Here is a 23,553-nt window from a genome sequence, read left to right on the forward strand (position 1 = left end):
TTCTGCCAGACAGTGGGTGCCTGGAGACCCTCCAGCTGACACGGCTATTCTTCCCGCGGTCAATGGCGAGATATCATTCTCTGGGGTCCTGTCTTGACCGTGCCCTCAGTCCCTTTCACCCTTTTCTTCTCCCCACCTTCTTTGCCCTCGCCTTCCCGCCTCCTGTGGGACTCAGTTCTCCAGTTCCATCAAGTTGTGCTGTGGGACAGGTCAAGGGTGGGGGTGCAGCTGGGCAGTGGTGGAGGAGGAGCTTCCAGATGGTGGAGGTGAAGAAAGGAAATGTCTCGCTGTGATTTGCACTGTGGTCTGGCTCTGAGTGAGAGACGCTCAGACAAACAGACCTTCCACGCTGCCTGCATTACCCTCCTGGGTACAGCCTTGTGCGTTTTTTGCTAAGAGAGCCTCCACATCTTACTCTGCCTTGAGTGGCTTGGCCCAGGGCCCTGTAAATGATCCCACCTTGGATCCTTCCAGCTCCCAGGGAGGAGTTAAGGGGAGAGGAAAACTAATCCCCTCTCACCACCTGGGGATGAATCGAATATGGCCCAGATCTGAGTTTGCTCACACTATCATGGAGGGAAGGGATTGGTGGGCCGGGGAAGGGCACTGTATTAAGGCCACACAGGGGCATTTCACCCGGTGCTTCTAACAGCCTCCCTTTATATTCATTTCACAGGTGAGGACCCAGAGACTCAGGGAGGTTAAATGAGTCCTCCAGTGTCACCAGCGGGCAGGTTGCAGGGCCAGTACTGAGACCGAGCCTACCAGACTCTCAGCTACCATGCTGTAGACCCGGAGTGAAAAGAAAAGACTTTTGGAGAATACAGGGACTCTCTTGAATTGGATTCGGGTCCAGGCAGGAAAGCAGAGGGGATTCTAGGCAGGGGACTGGCACGCACAGGAGTGGGGACAGAAGTCTGGTACAGGAACTCTTTGAAAAGTCCAACCAGGAAATGCATCCTTACAGGGTTACCCTCCTGTAAGTCAGGGTTGGGGCAGGGCGCTGGGACTTGGCAACGACTTGTGGGCGCCACCCCGTAGCCTGATCATCCCCGTCAGGCTGTGTGTGGGTTATTCCATGCGGGGGCTCACCCACCGGCTTCGCATCAGGTCTTTTTTGAGGTTTATTATTTCCTTCTCCATATACTTGATGCTCTTCACTGGCTTCTCTGGGACCTGATGGGAGCCAAGAAGTGAAAGAAAAACATGTTAGTACAACTGTAAATAGTGGAACCAGGCTGCAGGGGGCTCGCGTGTTCATCTGAGGTCTCTGATCAGGCTGGAGGGCGTCTGGGCAGCCCAGCGTCCTTTCTACACCAACGAGGGGCCATGTGGGACAGTGGAATAGCCAGGGCTTTGGAGACAGGCAGACCTGAGCTCTGATCCTGGTTCTGTCCGGTGACTGGCTGTGTGACCTTGGACAAATTACTCAACCTCTCTGGTCCTCAGTTTCATCAGCAGAATGGGGGACTAATTCCTACCGTGTTGTGACAATGAAATTAATTGCCAAATTCCAGACTCATAGCAAGCATTTAAAAAAATGAGGCTTCTATTATTAGTACTATCTTCAAAGAAAAAGTGATCTCCAGTGCCTTGTTGAACTGGTCAAGCTTCACTAGGACCGGGACTTCTTGTAACGTTTCCTTTATTATTTAAACCAGTTTCAGTTGGCTTTTCTGTTTCCTGCAACCATAAAATTCCTCTTTAAAATACACTCCCCGGCGTGCCAAGGCAGTCTAGTCCTCTTACCTCCTCTCACTCCCTTCTGGAGACATCAAAATCAGATGCCCCCTGTCCTGGTGCATTTTGTAGTGAAGGCAGGGGGATTGGCCATGTTGAGCTTGAGCAGGTAAATCAGGTTGCCTCCCTTCCTCATCCTTCTCTTCTTTTAAGCACCCCACTCACTCTTTCCTTTAGGACCAGAGTGACTTTCTTAAAATATATTGTGAATGAAACATACTTGTGAACAACAACAACAACAACAACAAAAAAACCACACACACACACACACACACACACACACACACACACGCTCAAATTTCTTCACCAGGTAATTTGAAAATATGTGATCAAAACCCTGCTTGATGTCATAGCCATGTGCCCATCACTCTCATAAAAGTCTTATTTCACCCTCCTCAGGAAGAAATGACAACGCTGTCCACATTTCAGGCACCCCCCCCCCAATTCCCACCTCATTTTAGCTGCCTGTGCACCAGGAATTCACGCTATTGGAACGGAGTGAATTTGGATTGACCAATGGGTGCCGAACAATCTAGAGCAGCAAAGCCGAATTGTGCCCTCAACTTGACACAACACTTTAGCAGGACAGGAGCCTCCCCACACGCCCCCAATTATGTCTGCATTTCGCTGGATTCTCAGGAAACCGTCTTCATTATGACCACCGTTTAATTGCAGTGGTGATAAGCTGGCAGTAATAATTGGCTTTGAGTGAGGGCAGTCTGCTTGTCAGGGCATTTACAAACACCATTCGATATGGACACAAGTCAGAATTTACAGAGCCTCCAAGAATCCCTTCTGATGGCAGTATCACCATATGGATGACAAGCTTAGAAATACATTTCCTTTGACCCAGCAGCTCCAGTTCTAGCCAAGGAAATGATGCATAGGGATGAAAAGGCATCTGTGAGGATGTCTATAGCAGGGCGGTGAACGATAGTGAGCAACATCTCCATGTGAGCAGTAGGCACGGGGTGCGGGGGTGGGGGGTGGGGGGAGATAAATCGCAGTCTCTCCAGACAGCGGTATGTGATGCATTTGAATTTGGTGCTAGTATTTATTGTGGCTATTGACGTGCATGTTACAAAATATAAAGTACTTAGATCATAGAGAGTTTTAAGACTTATATTTATAAAAATCGTTACAAATTTCTAAAACTTTGTATAACCTGACATAAATTACGTTTTAAAACATCGATAGATGGCAAAGTTTATGCTTAATTATAAAACAAGCTGGAAGGAAATAAAACAAACTGTCAATAGCAATATTATCGCAGGGCATTTGAATTATACATAAATAATAATTTTTAACTTGGGGTTATCTTTTTTCCCTAATTTTAAACTAATTTACATATATGACTTCTGTAGTAAAACAATAGTGTTTATCATGTTTATAAAGCAATTCTGACTAATTCTACCAATATAAGCAAAATGTGATTTTTCAATGCTATTTTAAGTTGAGTAATCTAAATGTCTGAAATGATGAAAGTTAATAGTTTATTTTAATGCACTGTATTAAGCACACTGCAGGGTCTAGGCAGGAAGTCAGAGCTCATGGGGGTAGTTCAATACAGGGAATTTAACTGAGGGGAGCAGGAGTTGCAAGAGCTGAAAAGCCAAGTTAGTGATGGCACGGTAAGCTCGAGATTAGCAAAGAAGGACGGTTCCACCCCCTCCCGGGAAGTCAGCTGGAAAGGGGCTGGGAAATGCAGGTTATAGGGACCAGCCCCCTGTGGGGAGCAGGAAATGGAAATGAAGGTCAAAAACAAGTGACTGTGGTGATAGTTTATGCAAATACTTGGCTTCAGGTGCTGACCAGCTGCTTTGGGACTATCAAGCTGGTTCTCCCTTTGCAGACGGTAACTCTGTGTATTCCTTATCTTTTGATTCTAAGCCCGAGACCCCCAGAATTTTCCATGGCTTAGCTGCATATCCAGAATTCTTCCTCCCCACTCCGTCCCCTCAAAATCATTAACGAAACCCCCGTGTCTAGGGAATCCAGGACCCTCCTACTCCTGCCTGCTTCTTTCCCAAGAAGAGCTGGGCACTGCACATCTGTGTGGACCACCTCCTCTTGCATCAGAACTTGCGTGTTCTGGGCCTCACACCCTTCAGGTCCTCATCGCTGATAAACAACCTGGTGCTAAATATTTCCTCCCTGACACTGATGAATGTGTCTCCCGACCCAGGTAACACATTTGCAATTCAACTCTACATTTAAGATTGTATTTTGGTTATGAAACTAGCTAATGAACATGGTAGAAAAATCAGGAAAAGATAAAAATTTAGGAGAAAATAAAAGCCGAGTAAACCCCATCACCATCTCTTTGATGTCCTTGATCTTGCTCTCTGTGACTGCTCCTGGCCAGCTGGATTTCATAGGAGCCGTGGTAATGCAGCTGACTTGAATGTTCTGGCCTTGCTTCCCCTGGGAGTGCCATTGGCCCTAAGAGCTTTCTGTTTTTCCAATGCTTTGCAAAGCGTGGGGGATGCCTCCATTTTTTATTTCCTGGAAAACAGAGTTGAATCTCTGGCCTGTCTACCTTTTTTCTACAGCAGATGGCCTTTCTCTGACCCATCTGTCAATGGGTCTTGGGAGCAGGACTGTGAGAAATACCAGGTGTTCAGTCAGGAGTCAGGGTAAACACTGATATATGTGTGTGTGTGTGTGGGAGGGGGGTGGCGGGGGGAGGGAGGAGAGAGCTCAGACAGACTCATAGTGAAGACTTAGGTGGGGATGATTTTGGGGGGCAGATGTATTCACATTTAATATTCCTGTGCTGGGCCCTAATGTGGCTCAGTAGTTAAAGTGTCAGGCCGAGCACCCAGGGTCATGGGTTCAACTCCCAGTCAAGGGCATGTACCTGGGTTGCATGTTTGATCCCCAGCCTTAGGGCATATGCAGGAGGCAACCAATTGGTGTGTCTCTTTCACATCGATGTTTCTCTCCCTCTCTCTCTCTCTCTTCCACCCTCTCTCCCACTCTCTCTAAAAATCATTGTAAAAAATAACCTCGGGTGAGGATTAACAACAACAACAACAAGAAACTCATGTGCTGGAACTGTTTAAATAGTAGCATCTGGAAGCAACTTGGAACGTGACAGCTGGAGAAGTGGGAGGTGATGGGAATACAGGGAAAGAGCTTGCTTTGTTGTCTGAAAGACTCAGGTTGGCATCCTGGCTCTGTCACTTAGGTGTTGAATCATCGCAGGCAAGTTACATACATACCTCCCTGAGTCTGTTTCCCCATCTGTGAAATGGTGCTAAGGCTGTCCTACCAGTAACATTATTGTTCATCCATGTGCCATACAGGATCCCAAGTGCACAAGTCCAGTTAGACCTTGCCATATTATTCTTCCCATTTCATAGAGGAGCAACCTGAGGCTTCAAACGGTGAAAACACCATGCTATTAGTAAGCTGAGTCTGGATTTGAACTCAAATTCAAGTGACAGCAAAGCACGTGTTCGTGATTCTACCTCATTCTGCCCCCGCCGCGTCTTGCATAGTGGGGGCGATATAAGGGAGAGCAGTTGCCAGTTATGAATTTACAAATATTACCTCCAAAGCATGCCCACTGAATTTTAGTCACAAACATTTTTATACGACAGAAAATCAAGATGATTTGCCGAAGGTCATGGCCGGAAAGCCAATCTTTTAAATATCTGTGGTTCTCTTTTCTTTTATGAAAAAATGTTCCCAACCCCACTTTGTTATTTCTTATAATATGATCTACTTCCTAGAATCAGATTGAGATGGAAATGAATTCCTGCTAAATGTACTTGGGCTGATACAGACATCAGGGGAACAGCTGGGAGGTTCTGTCGAGTGGTGAGGGGGAACGAGCAGGCAGTAGGATGAACACATTTCAGACGCATTATGGAGAGGCGGTAAAGAACGAGGTAGAGAGTGGGTAGACTCCATGGCGAGAACGACACACGAGCCCAGGGAACTTGGCTTGCACACCGATCCTTAAGCTTTTGTTGGTGTCATGGTAGTGATGGGCACTTCCCTTCAGAGAGAGTGAAGTTTCTTTGTCATAAAGATGTAAGGCAGGTACCTACCTATTCACACGCAGACCCTCCAAGCTGAAATATAATGAGGTATGCTATTGAATTATTTTTTAAAAATTTTAATCCTCACCTGAGGATATGGTTTTATTGATTTGAGAGAGAGAGGAAGGGAAGGGTGGGGGGGGGGGGGAGATAGAGAGAAACATTGATTAGTTGCCTCCTGTTAGTTGCCCTTACCAGGGGTTGACTGGGATTGAACCTGAGATCCTATCATCTATCCAAGTGTCAGTGTGGTGTATCCCACCATCAAAGGGACCTTTAACTCTTACAAAACACTTCCCATATCTGTCACCAGCAACATCCACTCTGGCAGAGAATGCCCCACCATGAGAGCAGCTGAGAGCAGCTTGCCTTGGATGGGGTGGGAGACTGGGGGAGGGAGCTTTGTTTCCATTGTTTTACTTAATCCTCATGCCAACCTTGATGAGTTATCCTCATTCCTATTTTATTGAAAAGGAAATCCAGGATCTGAGAGGTTAAGCCACTTATTCAAGGTCACACAGGTAGTAAGAGGTGGAGCTCATTAGCTTGCGTTCCTCAACACCCTCCTCCACCCTTATCTAACCCAGGGGCCAGCAAACTATGGCCTGTTGCTGGTTTTTGTAAAGTGGGGTTTTACTGGAATATGTTCACTCCCATTCATTTACTGTTGTAAACCCAGGAGATTCAGTTTCCCATCTATAAATGAGGGGAGTGGACTAGAGACAGATGTCATTCTGGTGGCCTCCATGACCTGTTCAATCTATGCAGTATTTATAATTATTGACAATTCATTTCCACTTTAGAAATCATGATCTTTCACATACACACCCAGCTTTCTAGCTGTGCAACCTAAAAAGTTTCAGAAAATGTGGAGTGCGCCGGCTTCTTTGTGAGTGGGGTGGGCTGTGGAACGAGGGAATGCCCAAGTCTCATAACTTGACAAGTTGTTGTGGAATTGCTACACATCAACACTGTGCTAAGCATTTTGTGCCACCAGCCTCATTTGCTTCTTTCAGACAGTGATTAATAGACTCATTTTACAGAAGGAGAAATGGAGGAAGCACAGAGGATGTTATCCTAGGTCCCATAGCTGGTCAGCTGCCAGAGCCAAGACTAGAATCCTGTTGTGATGGTTAATTTTGAGTTTCAACTTGACTGGGACACAGAGCAGTCATGTATTTTGTCGAATGGGTATTTCTCTGATCGTGTTTTTGGAGGAGTTTAACATTTAAATCGATAGACTGAGTAGAGCAGATTGTCCTTGCTGATGTGGGTGGGTCTCATCCCAACAGTTGAAGGGCTGTTAGAGCAAAAGGCTGCTCCCAATAAGAGGGAAGCTCTCTTGCCCGACGGCCTTTGCACTAGGGCATCAGTTTTCCCCTGCCTTCAGACTTGACTGAAACATTGACTCTTCCTGGGTCTTGAGCCCGCCAGCCTTCAGACCGGAACTTACACCACCCGCTCTCCCGCTCTCCAGTTTGACAACAGCAGATCTTGGGACTTGTGAGCCTTCGGAATCACATGAACCAATTCTTTATAATATATCTCTTTATGTCTATGTCTATATGCACCCCACTGGTTCTGTTTCTCTGAAGGACTCTGACTAATACATCCAGTCCCTTTGTATTTAGAACTTGGGTCCTCAACTATTAAGCCTCCCAGAAAATACAGTCTTTCCCACCAGTCCTTCGTGTCAGAGGGAAAGGCACTATTCTATTGTGTGTTTTTTCTTAAATCCTCCCTGTTTTCTAAGGTGGTGATTGGTTTGTGGAGAGGGAAGATGAGTGTGAAGGACGGGCACTGGAGAAGCACAGAGAGAGGATGAATGGTCCCAGTTAGTAAAGGAGACTTGTGTATTATGCAGGGTGTGCAGGGAGCCTTGGGCTGGGGAGGGAGGAGCTGACATGGGGGAGGGCGTGTAAAAAAGTTTAAAGGACTGTTTTATTGGTTTTTCTTCCATGGGGGGCAGTGTGACCCTCCCCTCTATCACTTCCCAGAAACTTGTAGTGAAATCTACATCACACACTGGGGCTTTGGGAATGGGAATTGTGCTGTGAGGGCCCTGACAAGGTGTGAGCCAGGGGTGGAGGGACAGACTCTTCCATGGGGGAGAATAGGATGTGGATTCGGAGTCCAGGCCCCTGTGTGACATCAGGTCAAACGTGTTCTCTGTACCTCAGGGCTCCCACCTGGCACCTGCCCAGTCTCACCTAACGTCTGTGAGGGAACTAAGAGGCATGCTTGGTGCACAGGTTTTGTGAACCTAACATGCCACGGCAGTGTGTCCCTGTCCTTGTCACTATACCAGGAGTCTCTGGGGTTTTTACAAAACGGAATAACAAATTACAAATGAAAAACGTAGCATGAGAGAAATTACAAAAATATTTCCAAATAAACTAATTAAGGGCAGATTAATTAAGGCTATCAAGAACCCCAAGATAGACAGCAATGGTAGTGATGCAGCAATATAACAGTAGGTGGCGCTAGATGCCATAGCTTTCAATCAAGTCTGGATTTCCCACCTCTCATGGAAATGAAAATTAGCTACCAGCCTCAAGGAGCCCCCATTAGCTCTGGGATTGACCAACAGCCAATGTGCTATCCACCCAGTTTAAAACAAGAAAAAAAGAGACATAGAGAAACTTGGATCAAATGCATTAACCTCATAAGCTCTTTTGAAAGACTGATATGCGAGGCGGGCAGTCCAGCTGTTGGGCACCAGTAGGCAGTGGGAATCCACAAGGGCTGCTGCTCAAAGTCCTGCAGGAGTTTCAGGACGCCAGCCCCAGGCTGTGGCCACCACCTTGCCAGCAGAGCTTCTGTTTAATAACCACAACAGTGCCTGACTCTTCAGCACCTCCCATGTGTCTAGAAATGCACTAGACTAGAGATGGCAAAGGGACTCCAACTCCAGTGCCTGCTTCAATCTACCCATCAGTAGCATTGGCTGTCTGGAGCTCCCTGCAGTCCAGTCTCCTCGGAAAAGAGCTCTTTGGTTGATTCGCAATGTCTGCCATGGCCCCAGGAAGGAAAAGCAGTTCATGACATACCCCTGGGCTGAGCACTTTACCTGCCTTTTCTCATTGAATCCTCATGACCACCCCAAAGGTCAGTGTTGTAGTTATTCTTCTTCCCGTTTTTAAAAATGTTTTCTGATTCAGGAACCTGAGACCCTTATTAGTTAAGTAACTTGCCTGAGGTCAGCCAGTCCAGTTCACTGTAGGGCTCCCTGTATTACCTTTCACACAAGTTACCCCCTTTCTTGAAAGGGAGACAAGCTCCTTGGCGATTCATCCTAGAGAAACGAAACAAGTCGGAACCCAAGAAAGCCAGTCTCCTTCTGTAGTGTCGGGTCAGGGGTTAGAGCCCAAGTGGCTTCAGCATCCCTCTCCCGGGAAGAAGATACTAGTAAAGTCTACTTCTTTGCAGAATTCACGTGAACCCTCTGAAGGTCCGAAGAAACCCAGCCTCCCACGGGTTAATAACTGTCCACTCCATTACCACCTGAGGAGCAGGAGCAGAGCCCGGCTAAGCCGGCGGTGCAGGCGGAAGAGCCGAGAAGCAGAAAATCTGCTGGGGGCTTGAGTTCCCCTTGGAATGAGCCTCCATGTGACCCCGAGGCTGCTGTGATACTAATTCCATGATGCTGCCTGCAGGATGCCATTTGGTGTCCAGCGACATGGACCATACCCTGAGCCTGGGATGGGCAAGACCAGCTCGACTCTTTCTTTTTTTAAAATATATTTTTACTAGAGGCCTGGTGCACAGATTCATGCACTGATGGGGGGCATGGCCTGCAGGGATCGGCCCGCTCTGGGAGCACCACTCATCCTGGTCAGCTGAGCGACTGTGGACCTGCCCTGAGCGGCTGTGGACCCGCCCTCTGAGCGTCTATGGACCCACCCTCTGAGCGTCTGTGGACCCGCCCTCTGTGCGGCTGTGGACCCACCCTCTGTGCGGCTGTGGACCCGCCCTCTGTGCGGCTGTGGACCCGCCCTCTGAGCGTCTGTGGACCCGCCCTCTGTGCGGCTGTGGACCCGCCCTCTGAGCGTCTATGGACCTGCCCTCTGAGCGGCTGTGGACCCACCCTCTGTGAGGCTGCTCCCGCTGTGGGAGCACTGCTGATCCCAGTCAGTGGAGTGGTGCACCCCCCCGTGGGACTGCACTCTCCACCAGGGGGCAGCTCCTGCGTTGAGTGTCTGCCCCCTGGTGGTAAGTGTGCATCATAGTGACTGGTCGACCAGTTGTTCTGGTCGTTCCACTGTTCGGTTGCTGGGCTTTTATATATATAGATTGATTTCAGAGAGGAAGGGAGCGAGAGATAGAAACATTCATGATGAGAGAGAGAATCATTATCGGCTGCCTCCTGCACGCCCCCTACTGGAAATCGAGCTGCAACCTGGCATGTGCCCTTAACTGGAATCGAACCCGGGACCCCTCAGTCCACAGGCTGACGCTCTATCCACTGAGCCAAACCGGCCAGGGCTCGACTCTTTGTTAATTACCCACCATGAGTTAGGAACTGGCTGGACTATGACAGGGGAAAAGGCCCCATTCCTGCCCACCAGGAGCTCCCCGGCGACTGGAGGAGACGGTAGGAAACGTAATTCAGCCGCATGTGCAGGCATCAAACCCAGCGTGGCTCGCTGAGCGGAACAGAGGTGGAGGGAGAAGTGTTTCCAACAGAGGGCGGGGAGGACCTGCAGCGGAGAGGACGTAGGCAGGGGTGGCGATGGCGTCCGGACACAGGAAGCAGCGTCCTAAGGCTGGTCATGCTGCTGAAAAGCCATCAGAAGCCACTCAGCGAAATAAACTTAGAGATGAGGGCCCGAGCTAAGGACCAGAGATGAAGCCTTCAGTTTCATTTCATTTTTTTTGAACAGGTAGCATTTTCATATGGTTTAAAAACATACAAAAGGGTATGCAGTTTTTAAAAAAGGTGTTTTTATTCATTTTTACAGCGAGAGGAAGGAGAGGGAGGAGAGCCATCGCTGTGAGCGTGGAACTGTCACTGTGATGTGTCACCATTTCTCTGTCCCTGGAGGAAGGACAAGTTCCCAGTGTGTGGACCCCTCTGGTGGCCTGGCTGCTGCCTGAGGGTCACTGGAGAGGGCACAGGGGCAGGGCTCTGAGCACAAGGCTCTGCTGGTATTCACACGGTTAAAAGAGGACCAAGCAGCGCCCGTTAAGCGTGTTTCTGTTGCTGTGTTCAGCTTCCCTCTTTATGATGTCTCACAGTCGTATTTTTCCCTCATAGTCTATTTTTAACATAAAGTTCAAAACCACTGATTTAAGCAGCTATTACGTGCACGTTGTAAATTGTGTTTTCTCTCTTCTCTAAACCCCAGCCTTGCGATGCGCTCGGGGAGTGTGACCTTGTCACGCTGTAGCTTTGGTCTCTGGCACAGTACCAGCACCTCCGGAGCGGTTTCTTGGCAGTTATTTGTTGAGCGAGTGGATGACGGGGTGGAAACAAAGCTGTAGCATTCGTTGATTTTTAACTTTTAGACGCAACTCATAGACAAAGCCTGGAAAGCTGAATTGCGGGTCTGGAGCAGAATGTGGGTGTTCTCAACCCCGACGATGCCGAAGTAGTAGAGGAGACACGCAGAGATGGATGAGGTCTGCAAAGTAGGGGCCAAAGATACCTCTATGGCGAGCGGGGCAAGAAACGCAAGTGTAACATAGCTGTTTTTTATTGTTTATTTTTAAGATGTTTTTGTTTGTAGTGCAGTTTTAAGTTCACAGCAAAATTGAGTAGGAAATACAGAGAGTTCCAATATGCCCCCACCTTCACACATGACCAGCCTCCCCCATTATCAACATCCCCCACCTGAGGGGTCCATTTGTTCCAATGGATGCACACTGTCATACTGTCACACTGACACACTGTCACACTGACACACTGACACACTGCCATACAGAGTCCATGGTTTACAGCCGGGCTCCCTCTCCGTGCACATTCTGTGGGTTTGGACAAATGTATACCGACATGTGTCCGTCATGATACGCCAACTGCCCTCATAACATATTTTGAAAAGTTACATAATTAGCCAGTGGAGGAACTTATATTTGGGTGGGGATGGGACTTGGGGTGGGGATGTGTAAGGATACAAAGAAACCAGACCCTCTCATCTTTCAGAACAGATGGTCACTAAATCTTAACTGTATAAATGGAGAAATTGAGGTAAAACTTAAATCGTTTGGGTCCCTGGGAGAAATAAGGGGAAGTGTTGAAAGTGGCTGCCTGGGGGTGGCATTGAGAGTAAGAAGTGAGCAAGGAAGAGGGACTCCTCATTGGTAGAAGACTTCCCTGGCTATTTTTTTTCTTTTTCACTTGTGTATATTTTACATGAATTTTTTAAAAAAAAGAAATTATAGGAATGTGAGCGCTCCAGTTGGAATTAAAATACAGAGCCCCACTTTCTTCCCATGAAAATTAACAAGCATAAATATCCATTCTCATTTCGGAGTCAAGACAAAATTAATTTGGAAAAGAAAATACAGCCAGGGAGCAGAGCGAGCAACCTCAGGAAATTCAGGGAAATGTAATTGAGTAAGAATTATCTCTTTAATTACTTCTGACCAAATCAATAACGACGCTAGAGGAGAAACCGCGGTCGCCACCAATGAGTATCAGGTTGCTGAGAAACTAATTGGGGTTCAGCCTTGTTTGGAAAAAGCCACCCGCCTTCCTTCTCATAGTTGGTAAACATGGTTCCCAGGGTGAGGAGAGACGGGAGAAGGCTGGCTGGCAGCGTGGGGTGGGGGAAATAATAAGCTAAAACTGCTTATTATTGTTTAATGTGACAGCCAGCCTGAACAGAGAGCCCTTCTTCCAGGAAAGCAGGGGTCCATGCCCTGGATGGTGTCAAATGCTCATGTTCATGTTGTCCTGGGGCCAAGCGTGGGAGAGCCAGCAGAGAGGAGGGAGGGAGCCGAACACCGCAGAGGCAGGGGAGCGAGCGTTTGTGTTTGCGGAGCACAGGACTCTGTGCAGGAACTGCAAGGTTTCTGTAAAACCACCTTGGATGTGCCTTAGGTGGGGAGGATCCTTGTCCCAAAGGGTCCTTGCTGGGCACACCTTCTAGATCTTTCTGAGACCCGGTACTTGGGATAGGTTAAGATCCTATCTAGAGCTGGGATTCAGGTGTGCCCCATCTGCCTAGCCTTGTGCAGACCGACCTGCCCGACTCCACCAGTGTTGGGGTCTTCTCACTTCCCTCTCCCACTCTGTGCCTTGCTCCTGGTTCTCCTGCCCTTGGACTTGTCAGCGACCCCTCCCCGCTGTCCAGGGCATATCGGGTGTTCTTTCATTCAAGAAAGGCTTCCTGAGCCCCCTGAGGGTGCCAGCCCAGCGCCCGGATACCCACCCCTTCCAACGCTCCCTCTCAGAGTCTCATGGGGCAGTCAGACAATTAAGCAAATTACCAGACATGTTCCAGAGGCTGTGGTGGGAGTGGGCTTGGGGGCTGGGGACACTTGTAACCAAGCCAGGGCAGAGGGGCTCAGGGACGAAGGAAGTGAGGTCTCTGACCACGCAGAGTCTGGAAGGACTAGGAGGGTCTAAAACAGTGGTTCTCAACCTTTCTAATGCCGCAGCCCTTTAATACAGTTCCTCATGTTGTGGTGACCCCCAACCATAAAATGATTTTCGTTGCTACTTCATAACTGTAATTTTGCTACTGTTATGAATCGTAATGTAAATATCTGTGTTTTCCGATGGTCTTAGGCAACCCTGGTCTAAAAGCTGAGGAAAGAGGATGGTGTTGCAGGCAGAAGTAAGGGCACATGCAAAGGCCTGGAGGTGTCGTGAACTTGTGACTGAGAATGGCTCAGTCCCAGGGGAGCATACAGAGGGGCAGGGTGGGGCAGTGGAGAGGAAGGCAGGCAGGTGCCATGGGCTGAAGCTGCTGGTAGATGGGCCTCTGGATGCTTGTCTACCCGAGGCCGTTTCTCTTCTGCGGAGGTTAGGCCACGCCGGATTGGGGTTTTCTATCATTGGCAGCGAAAAGGGTCTCGATGGTGATGTTGTTAGTGCATTGCAAGTGTTTTGTCTAGAGGACCCCAAACTATACCCCAGGGGAGTTCTGCCATTCCCTTGTGGCTGGACGGAAATCCAGGGCAGGTCATTAATGTCAGAGTCACCAGAGAGCATCAGAGTTGGGCGATTGCCCAGCACAACCCTCCATCCCAGGATAGGAACACGAAAACGGTCCTGTTCACGGAGGGCCTCCGGGCGCCGGGTGCTGCTGCAGGCGTTTTACACGTGTGAACCCGTTTCACTCACTCTTGCGGCACATCTGGCAGGCAGCACCGTTACTGACTGCAGGTCATGGAGAGGAAGTGGGGTTACCGGGCGCCAGTTGCATTCCCCCAGTTGCATAGTAAGCAGGGGGCAGAGGTGGAGGGACAGTTCGGCTTCAAAGTCCGTGCCCTCCCTGCTCCACAGACAGATGAGCAACTCAGACACCAGGGAGGCTGTGGGTGTTCCTAAGGTCACAGAGTAAAGCAGCGGGAGGGTCAGGACACACACACACAGGTCCTCACTCCCCAGCCTGCCACAGCAGGTACAGCAAAGCAAAGGCCGGGGTGGGATTTGGAGCCACACAGACCTGCGTTCACTGGCCAGGGTCTTTGGCAAATACAACACCTCTTTGAGCTTCAGCGTCCTCAGGCACAGACCCTACTTCCTGGGGTTGTGATGGAGATTCGACATGCTAACGAGGGTCGGGTCTCAGGATGGAGCTGGTTTATGGGGTTCTCGGTAAATACTAGTGGTTGATGTAATTGTTATAATTAACGAGCTGTGCTGTTAATGAAGGTGTAAAATGCAGGTGATCTGCCACACAACCACGGGCCAGTCGCTGAATTACCATGGCCGTGGTCCCGTCAGTAAAACAGGGTTATTATCCGCCCTTTAATCGTGACACTAGAGCATTACAAGGATTAATTAGAAGTTTTATAATGTGCAGTGCACTTTGATGCTCTATAAACATGGAAATGTGATGGTTGAATATTTATATAATCCCTATTACTGAAGATCTTGAATTGCTTTACTGACATTAAAAATTCCAACTTTCCAAAGGTGTATAAACCTGAGTTGAATAAAAGAAGATTGGGCTTTTATTGTCTGCCACCTCAACAGGACTGGGCGTCAGGGTGTCAGTGGGCTGAATGCAATGCCAAAGCCTTGGGAATGTAGAGGAGGTGCTTCAGGGCTTAACTCCAGTCACCACCAGCAAGGAGCACAATGCTTGACACAGAGCAAGCACAGGATAAATGCTTGATGAAGGGAAGGATGGGTGGACGATGGCTGGATGGGTGGGTGGATGATGGGTGAAGGATGGATGGATGGGTGGATGGATTGATGGATGGACAGGTGGATGAATGGATGGATGGACAGATGGATGGATGGATGGAATTGTTAACCTCTTGGTGATAGGAGATTAGATGGTTAAGACCCCAAGTACTTGAGCCACAGTAGATGGGGAGTCACCTCAGGTATTGGAGAAAAAGCCACTTAGGCAGGGTGGCAAATTGGAAACACACTTGGCATTGGGCAGACTTGGGCTACCAGCTGTGTGACCTTGGGCTTGGACTGAAACTTTCTTCATTTGAAAATGATATTTATGTCTGGCTGCTTTGAGCTGAAAGTAACAGGAAACTTCAGCCACTGCTGCTTAAACTCCAAGGAGGTTTATTGCTTCGTGTCAGAGGGAGTCCAGAGTAGGATTGGCTTAGAGGTTGCGCCGTGTCACGGACCTGCCCGCAGTCAGGTCTCCACAGGTCAGCTTTGCGCTCGGACGTCCTCCTCTCATGTCTGTAAATAGCTGTGGCAGCTCTCAGGGTCCAGGCTTCCTTCTCCGAGGCCCCTGGCAAGTCTCCTTTCATGTCGCACGGGCCCAAATAGCCCGTCCTCTGAACCGTAATTAGCCAGGTGAGTAAGATTGCCATGACTAGACACGTGCTTCTCAAATTATGGCCCCTGGACCAACACCATCAGCATCACTTAGGACAGTGGTCGGCAAACGCATTAGTCAACAGAGCCAACTCAACAGTACAACGATTGAAATTTCTTTTGAGAGCCAAATTTTTTAAACTTAAACTTCTTCTAACGCCACTTCTTCAAAATAGACTCGCCCAGGCCGTGGTATTTTGTGGAAGAGCCACACTTAAGGGGCCAAAGAGCCGCATGTGGCTCGCGAGCCGCAGTTTGCTGACCACTGACTTAGGAGTTTATTATACCTACGAATTCCTGGGTCCCATACAAGACCGGGACCTCGGGGGGTGGGGCCAGGAATCTCTGCCAGGCTCCCAGGTGGTTCCTGTGCCCGCTCAAGTCCAGAAGCCACTGGGTTAGATGACTTAGCTGGGATGGACTTTGCTGAGTCAACTCCAAAATGTGGTGAGAATGCCAACCTTGGAGGGTGGTTATGAAAATAGAACTAATATAGATGTCAAGGGCTGGCACGCAGTAGGTGCGTAACAACTTTTGGCTTCCTTCTTTTCTTTCCGTCTCTAGTGATGTCTAAATATTTACTTTTCCACATTGTTCTCCCCCCCCGCCCCCACCGCCCACCTCAAGGTGCCAAATATCCTTATGCTGCTCTGACCTCTGGAAACCACCTGTAGACTAATTTATACTAAGGTGGGAGTGACATGGGCTGTCACTCAGGCCATTTCCACCCTGGACATGGGCGTGCAGGCAGTAGGCAAGGCTAAATGGGATGCTTGGTGAACGGTGCAGTTTCAGGTACGCCCGGGGTTTGTGTGTTGGGGAGTGTTTTAGGGTGAGGCCACGCTGGCTCTATCCTCAAATCCCACCCCACAGGTAACCTCCTCCTCTGGCCGCACCGAGGCACCGAGGGCACGGGTAGACTGAGCAGGATGGCCAGAGGCAGTGTCATGGGCAGAGGCAGCTGTGGGACGAGGCAGGGCTGAGTCACTAGGGCTGATGGGGTCACCCTCTGCCCCGCCCACCCCGTGTCTTCAGCCTTGCTGGGGCCATTAGGGAGGTACATGGCGCCTCTTGGGGCTTTGATCTTAGGATTTGCCAGTCCAGAACCCTTTGAAGAAAAATAATAACTAAAAGGGAGAAAAAAACCACTCAAGCAGACACCACCTGAGCTCTGGGCATGACAGGCAGCGGTTTCCCGATCCAGCAGCTGGCTCGGCACATTGGGCTCAAAGGAAAAAAGAGAACTTGGCCACTCGTTTGAAGGAACGTGATTCTGAACAAGTGAGACCTGAAAAGGTCCCTTAATCCCGGAGAAGGAAAAGGCTTCTTTTGCACAGTTGGGAGAGCGAGGGAGATGTTGGCAGGGAGACGGGGGTTAATTAAGTTGGGGCCCTGGCCCCTGATGAGACGGGAGGGTGACCTTCTGGGCCCCTGTGCCTCTCCTTTGGAGTCACCCACAGACAAGAGGGGGGCGGGTGAGAGTAGTGAGTCCTCCACGCTCCGGGGCTGGTTCTTAATCCCAAACTGGGGACATGGAGACGTCCTCTTTGGGATCAAGACAAATTAGGGCCACTTGAAATGATCAAATGTTCATAACCCGTCCCCCTATATATCTTTATTAATGTCATCGTCATCACCATCATTTTAAAACTGCCTTTGGCATCACCTGGCCCTGGGTCCCAGTGCAGCTTCCGCCGTGAGACCTGGGCAGGTTGCAGCCGCACTGAGCACCGAGTGCCTCCCTGTAAAACGAGCCGTTCCCAATGGGCTTTCCTGCGTCACAGACGCCGTGGGGACCACAGCCGAGGAACTCGAGGCCTCTCCCACAGCACCTGGCGCCGGTGCGTGCCTAATGCACGTTGGCGACAGAGACAGTTCTGAGCTCTGCCAATGAGCTCCTCAGCCCCTGGAGGCCCCGCCTGCATGGAACCTGCTGGGAGGCAGCGTGCAGCAGAGCAGTTTCACACAGGAAGGGACCCTCACGACAGAGGACGCGGCCGTAAGACCCTGGTCCCACCACGCCCTCTGTAAACAGAGGAAAGGGGGATGGTTTGATCTTTAAGGTCCCTTCCGACAGGAGTCCCTGTGTCATTACCTCCCCTCCCCCTTGAGAAGAGACCGACACAGACAAGTCATTGCTGTGGCGATGGGTCCTCCTTTTATGGCAACATCAGGCCTCATTCCCTCGGTGGGACCAGCTTCCTGGCTGGATTCCCACTCACAGTTGTCACTTCACAATCTAGAACAGGCTGCATAGTGTCCTCCCCAAAATTCATGTCCCCCTCAAAATTCATGAGCCTCTGAATGGGACCTTTTGGAAATAGGGCCTTTGCACATGCAATGAGTTAAGAGGAGGTTGGGGTGAGCCCTCAATACAATGGCCGCTGTCCATGCTTCCTTCATGACAGGAAGAAAGAAACAGAGGGAATGCATGGAAGAAGCTAAAGGGAGGTATGGAGGGGACACGAGGAGAGAGTATGGACTTGAGTGTCACACAGACATGGGTCTCAAATCCTCAGTCTCCTGCTTCCTGGCGGAGTCGCCTTGGATGAGCCCGTCATCCTCTCTGAGCCTCTTTGTTCTCACCTGTCAAAAGGTGAGGATGCTCTTAGCACCTGCCTTGCAGTGTGGTTGTGACCATTAGACGCTGTATGTAAAGTACCTGGCACATAGCAAGCTGTCAGTAAATGGTGTGTGTGTGTGTGTGTGTGTGTGTGTGTGTGTGTGTGTGTGTAATGGGAATATTATAATTCAACACATATCTTCTGCGGGCCTATGAGGGATGTGCCATTGTGCTGAGGTCTTGGGGCTCAAAAATGTTTAAGCCCAAGGTGCTTAGGGCCATTGAACACTGTTTGTGAGACAGAGAAGGTGTGTGCAGGTGCTCTCTTCCTAAGCTGCTCATTAGTGCCTGACGGCTGCGTGTACTCCGGCTGGACCAGAAGAGACCGCTGACCTTTCCTTACCTGCCCACACCTCCCTCCGAGGGCAGTTCCACGACATGAGTCCCGTCTTCCTTGCTGGATGCCTTCGCTGAACGTGTCACACAGGAGCAGGAAGCCACAGACTGGCATCTCTCTCCTCCGGACCCCTGCCTAGGTGTGGACACAGTCCCACATCCGAGGCTCTCTTCTAAACCCCTGGGAGAAGGTGCCACTTGCAGAACTTCCCTGGAACGTGCCCTCCATGGCCGAGCTGATCTATCACGTTGGTCCTGTGTTCCGGGCACATTCCAAAAGCCGCTTACTGCAGCACATTTGAAAAACATAGACATATTCCCATTTCTGCAGGTACACAGCCCCAGGAGGTGCATTTCCGAACCTGCGGTGTCGGTGGGGACTCAGACAACATGAACACGACGTAGGGATAGTGAGAGCAGGACAAGGAATCACTCGCAAGACAGGGAATGGCAGCAGGAGCTGTGAAGTGAGCAATGGCGGCGGAGCAGCCCTTCATCATCGCTGTCATTGCGCAGAAGCAGAAGCTGAGGCTCAGAATGGCTGAGACACCCAGCTGCGAAGCGTGGGAGTTGGCATTCCTGTCCAGGTCAGGCTGAGGCTAGGTCCAAGCTCTAACATTGATTCCCGTGCCTGAACCATTGAGCCACAGTCCATTCTTCCAGTCACTGATGGCTAGTAACCAAGGCCTCGGCCAATAGCTCAGAATACCTGTAAATCCTGAAGGCACCCCGATGGTGACGGCATTTAAGAGAAGAGGCGCAGGATGTGAAAATGACACAGCGGCTGTGGAAACGGCATGATGGCTCCTTAAAAAAATTGGAACTAGGATGACCAGGTGATCCTGCAGGACCACCTCTGGTACATACCCCAAAGAAGCTCCCAGGCTCATGTCTTGTGGGAGAGGAAGATATTAAACAAACATGCGTTTTGTTATTATGGCAAGTAGCACAGTGGAAAAGTCTAGGAAGTGCAGTGTTACCGAGGGACCTGGCCTGCTGATGGCACTTGGAGGGAGGGTTAGGGGGGTTTCTTTAGAGAAGTGATTTCTAAACGGGGACCCGGATAATGACATCCATGCCTTTAGTCTTTTGGAAGCGGGAGCAGCTTGTGCAAATGTCTGGAGGGGGGAACGTGCTGGGTGCATTTAAGACACTATCACTGCCAAAGTAAATAACATACACATATTTCATCACAGCATCGCATGTAATAACGAGACGTGAGGAGTCACCTGAACATGCGTCGGTAGGGACCCAGTGACATGAACCATGGTTCGGTAACACTACTGAATACTGGGCAGCCATTATAAATAATACATCAAGTTTTATGCACTGATCCCACCAGGCAAAGACCTCCATGGCGTATTCTTAAGTTTAAAAAAGTTCTACCTGTGGTAGAACCCCATTTATGCCAAACAAAATTATCCTCAAAATAAAGTATGTGTAAAGACTCATATATATGCATTCATCCCCATAGAGAAAGGGTATGGCAGGAGCCACATAAGAAGATTACCTGTAGAGATGGGAGATGGGCGGGAAGTGACAGTCAAAGAGGACCCTGCTTTCTTTAATGCATGTATAGCAGTTGCCCTTTTGTCAAACAGATTTCGCTGACAACTTTAGTCATTAAAAATAATGGACAGTAAACATCCCACATGCTCATTATAGAAAAATCTAGCAAGTGCTCGATTGTAAGTTTCAAACTATGCGAGCCAGAGGTCTTCTGTTTATTTTTAGCCGCTCTTTCAGGGTTCCTGGAAATAACGGGAAGCTTCTCCCGGGTCCTCAAACGCCTGCCTTGTGTGTGGCGCAATTACGGCGGCAGAGTTCAGTGTTTTTCATCAAAAGCTGCTTGTCTGGTAGACAATGTCGTTTTCCCTAACCTGCCTACACAAAGCTTTGTGGGAAGTGGCTGTGCAAAGTGAAAGGGCTGTATCATTTGAATGAGAGAGAGAGAGAGAGAGAAAGAGAGAGAGAGAGAGAGAGAGAGAGAGAGAGAGAGAGAGAGAGAGAGGAGAGAGAACACAAGAGCGAGCAGGTGGATGGGGTGATTCTGGAGAATTCTGTATAGAAAGATCTTCCCTGTGTCTCCCAACACCAGCTTTCTCTCCCCCCAACTCCACCCCAAACTATCTGGCAGCATACAGATTGGACCCTCCGGAGGGAGAGGTGTCTGAATGCTGGACGGACAGCCATGGCAGAGAGGGGGGCACGGGCTGCGTTGTGATGGCCTTCCTGTTGTTGCCGGCATTTGCCGGTCTCATTCCTGGGTTGGGTACCATTCACCTCAAGGCTCCTGTCGTGCGTGCGGCCAGTAAGTCATGTTTTCTCTTATCCTGCCATTTCTGCCAGACCTGGCGGGAGACAAGGCACAGTCTCCGGGACTGGAATGTCGTCACCCGGTCCTTGTGCCCAACAGCCCTCAGTGGCTGCCGGGAAGACGCACGCCTTAAGCAGCTGCACTGTGGTGTCTCCCAGACCAAGCGCCCTGCGCTGTGTGGCCCCCTTCCTCAGAGCGAGCTCGTCCCGCGGAGGTAGCCCCGCCGGCACGCGTTAGGAGAAGGGGTCTGGAGAACGGGGGAAGGAAAGGAGAATGGTAGAGAAGAGGAAACCGTTTCCTGACAACCAGAAAGGATGCTTCTCTAAGAGTATCGCCTGTTCTGTTTACTCTCCCGCAGGAGAGCAGCAGAACCTGCCCAGATGGGGCCTAACCGTCACCTGAAGTAAATGGCTTCGAGCAGGGCGATTCGGGGGCTGCGGCCACACAAAGGTGAGGTGGGAGCGCTGGTCCCCGTGACCAGTGTCCAGCCGCCAGGCTGTGGCTGCACAGAGGATGCCGGTCCGCCTTCGGCAAAGCACCAAGGAACCGAGGGCTTGTCCCTACCTTGGGGGTCAGAACCCACTCACCCAACAAATACAGGGGGTTGTTTGGGGATACCACAGGGAATGAAGCCAAGTATCCCAAGCTGGGCAACCAGTGGCAGAGATGACCACGGATGAGCAGGTGACAGGGGACCCACACACGCTGCTTTTCCAAACCTTTAGGCTCGGCTACACCAACGACATGATACAAACAGGCCTACACGGGCCCTGAGTAGGTCCAAACTGGCTGTAGCCCAGAACCAGCCCCTCTGGAGCCCCCCTCCCACCCCACAGGCAGCAGAAGCCAGGGCGGGTCCTGGATGAAGTTAAGTCGCTGGTGTTGGCCGGGAGGGCACGCTGTCTTCTCCTGGCTCCGGCTCCCTGAACTGTAATGAGCAATGTGTCTTCAGCCTTGATTGGCTGTCTGTGACTCCCCGAGTGTTAATTTCCGAGCTGGCTTACGTTACAGCCCGCAGAGGGGCAACAAATGGAGTGGGAACCACTGGATACAGAAACCCATCTCCTGGCTGCTTCTTAGCGCAGCGCTGTGGTGAGAGATGAGGCCGGGCTGTGCCCCTGTTCTTTCTTTATTTTTTTATGAAGCAGATGCCGAACCCCTAATGAAGTATCTTTCATTTTGCAGCCAGGCATGCGACACCTTTCTCTCCCTCTCCCTCGTCTGCGTGTCATCTCTTTAAAGATGTCTCTTTAAAGCAGCCAGGCAGAGAGATGACAGAGAAACCCAGACACCCCAGATCTCTCATCTGCCTACAAAACAGTCACCCATCTCATGCACGGGCCCTCTCGTACGGCTCTTGGCGTTTTTAGGTTGTGTTTATTAAGGGATCCGAGGTCAGCAGAAATAGAAATGTAGTCATCCAGCTCCAGTGAAAAAGAAAGGAAGGAATCTAATGGCAGGGAAGCTCAGCTGCCTGCCCTGTCTCAGGGCTCTTCAGAAAGACATGGGTGCTCAGAGCTGCTGTTCCTTCATTTCTGGTTCTTTATTCTCCCGCTCTGCATCCTGGCTCCTTCTGTTCCCTGACAGAGCCTAAAAAAGCTGTGCCGACATGGTGCTCCCAACCGTGGGGATCATCAGATACTCGGTGGCTATCTGGATCAGTGCCCGGAGTCCAAATTCCTAGATAAGAGACTCTGATTGGTGCAGCCTGGATTGGGTGCTTTCCTCTGTCCAATCGTGTGACTTGGAGGGTGGGACTCTGGCTGTAGAGTTTCCCAGCTCAGAAACTGGGAATGTGTGGCTGGGTCCAGAATGACACCTTGAGAACTTCCAGAAAGGGATGCTTTGGTGGCAAAAGCAGATCTGGACTTCAACCCCTCTCCACCCAACCCCTTCCATATCTGTGCCCTTGCATAAATTAGTTCATTTCTCTAAGCCTTGGTGTCTTCATTGGGCACAAGGAGGTGGTGTTTCAGGGTTGGTTGAATGGGTTGACGCATGTCTAAATGTGGGTGAAGGTGTCTGGCACATGGTAAATGCCCAGTAAATGGCATACAACTCCATCCTCTGGCCAACTTCCAACTTCAGCTGCTGCGGTGGGGACAGTGCCCATGCACTGTGGCAGTACCCAACCTCCAGCACCTGCACCTGCTCCTGCCTATGGGCCCAGCAGGCCCCCAGAGCAGGCACAGCACGCAGGTGAGATGGAGCTAACACCTCCACAGCAACCCCAGCCAGTGGAGGATGAACCCTCCAGCTTGCCATTCTGCGGTGGTTTCCCAGAAGGCTGGTAGGGAAGGAGAGACAAATGCCAAGGGTCTGGGGCATTTTTAGCTCCTCGTGGCACAGGGGAGAAATAGAGCTTCTTATTGACATTGGAGGGTGTCAGGATAGGAGGGTGGTGAAGCGTCACAGCTCAGTGGCCCAGTATTTCTGGAGAAGCACAGATATAGTCACATCACTGTTGTTTAGGATGTTTCCATGGCTTCTCCTTGAAGTCATGATCAAGGTCAAAATTCTTGGTAGC

At 50.0% G+C, this 23,553-nt stretch overlaps 1 protein-coding gene across 1 annotated transcript in view; it reads right to left on the reverse strand.

The window, feature by feature from the left end:
* Positions 1 to 23,553, reverse strand: part of CCDC60 (coiled-coil domain containing 60) — a gene marked incomplete at both ends in the record, with an annotated part of 102,927 nt that overhangs the window by 54,854 nt on the left and 24,520 nt on the right. The window contains one exon of the mRNA XM_080649957.1: positions 1,097 to 1,176. Coding sequence (XP_080506083.1) covers positions 1,097 to 1,176 — 80 coding nt within the window. The remainder of the gene's footprint in view (positions 1 to 1,096; positions 1,177 to 23,553) is intronic.

This window comes from Plecotus auritus (assembly GCF_963455305.1).
Source record: "Plecotus auritus genome assembly, chromosome: 13".
NCBI lineage: Eukaryota > Metazoa > Chordata > Mammalia > Chiroptera > Vespertilionidae > Plecotus > Plecotus auritus.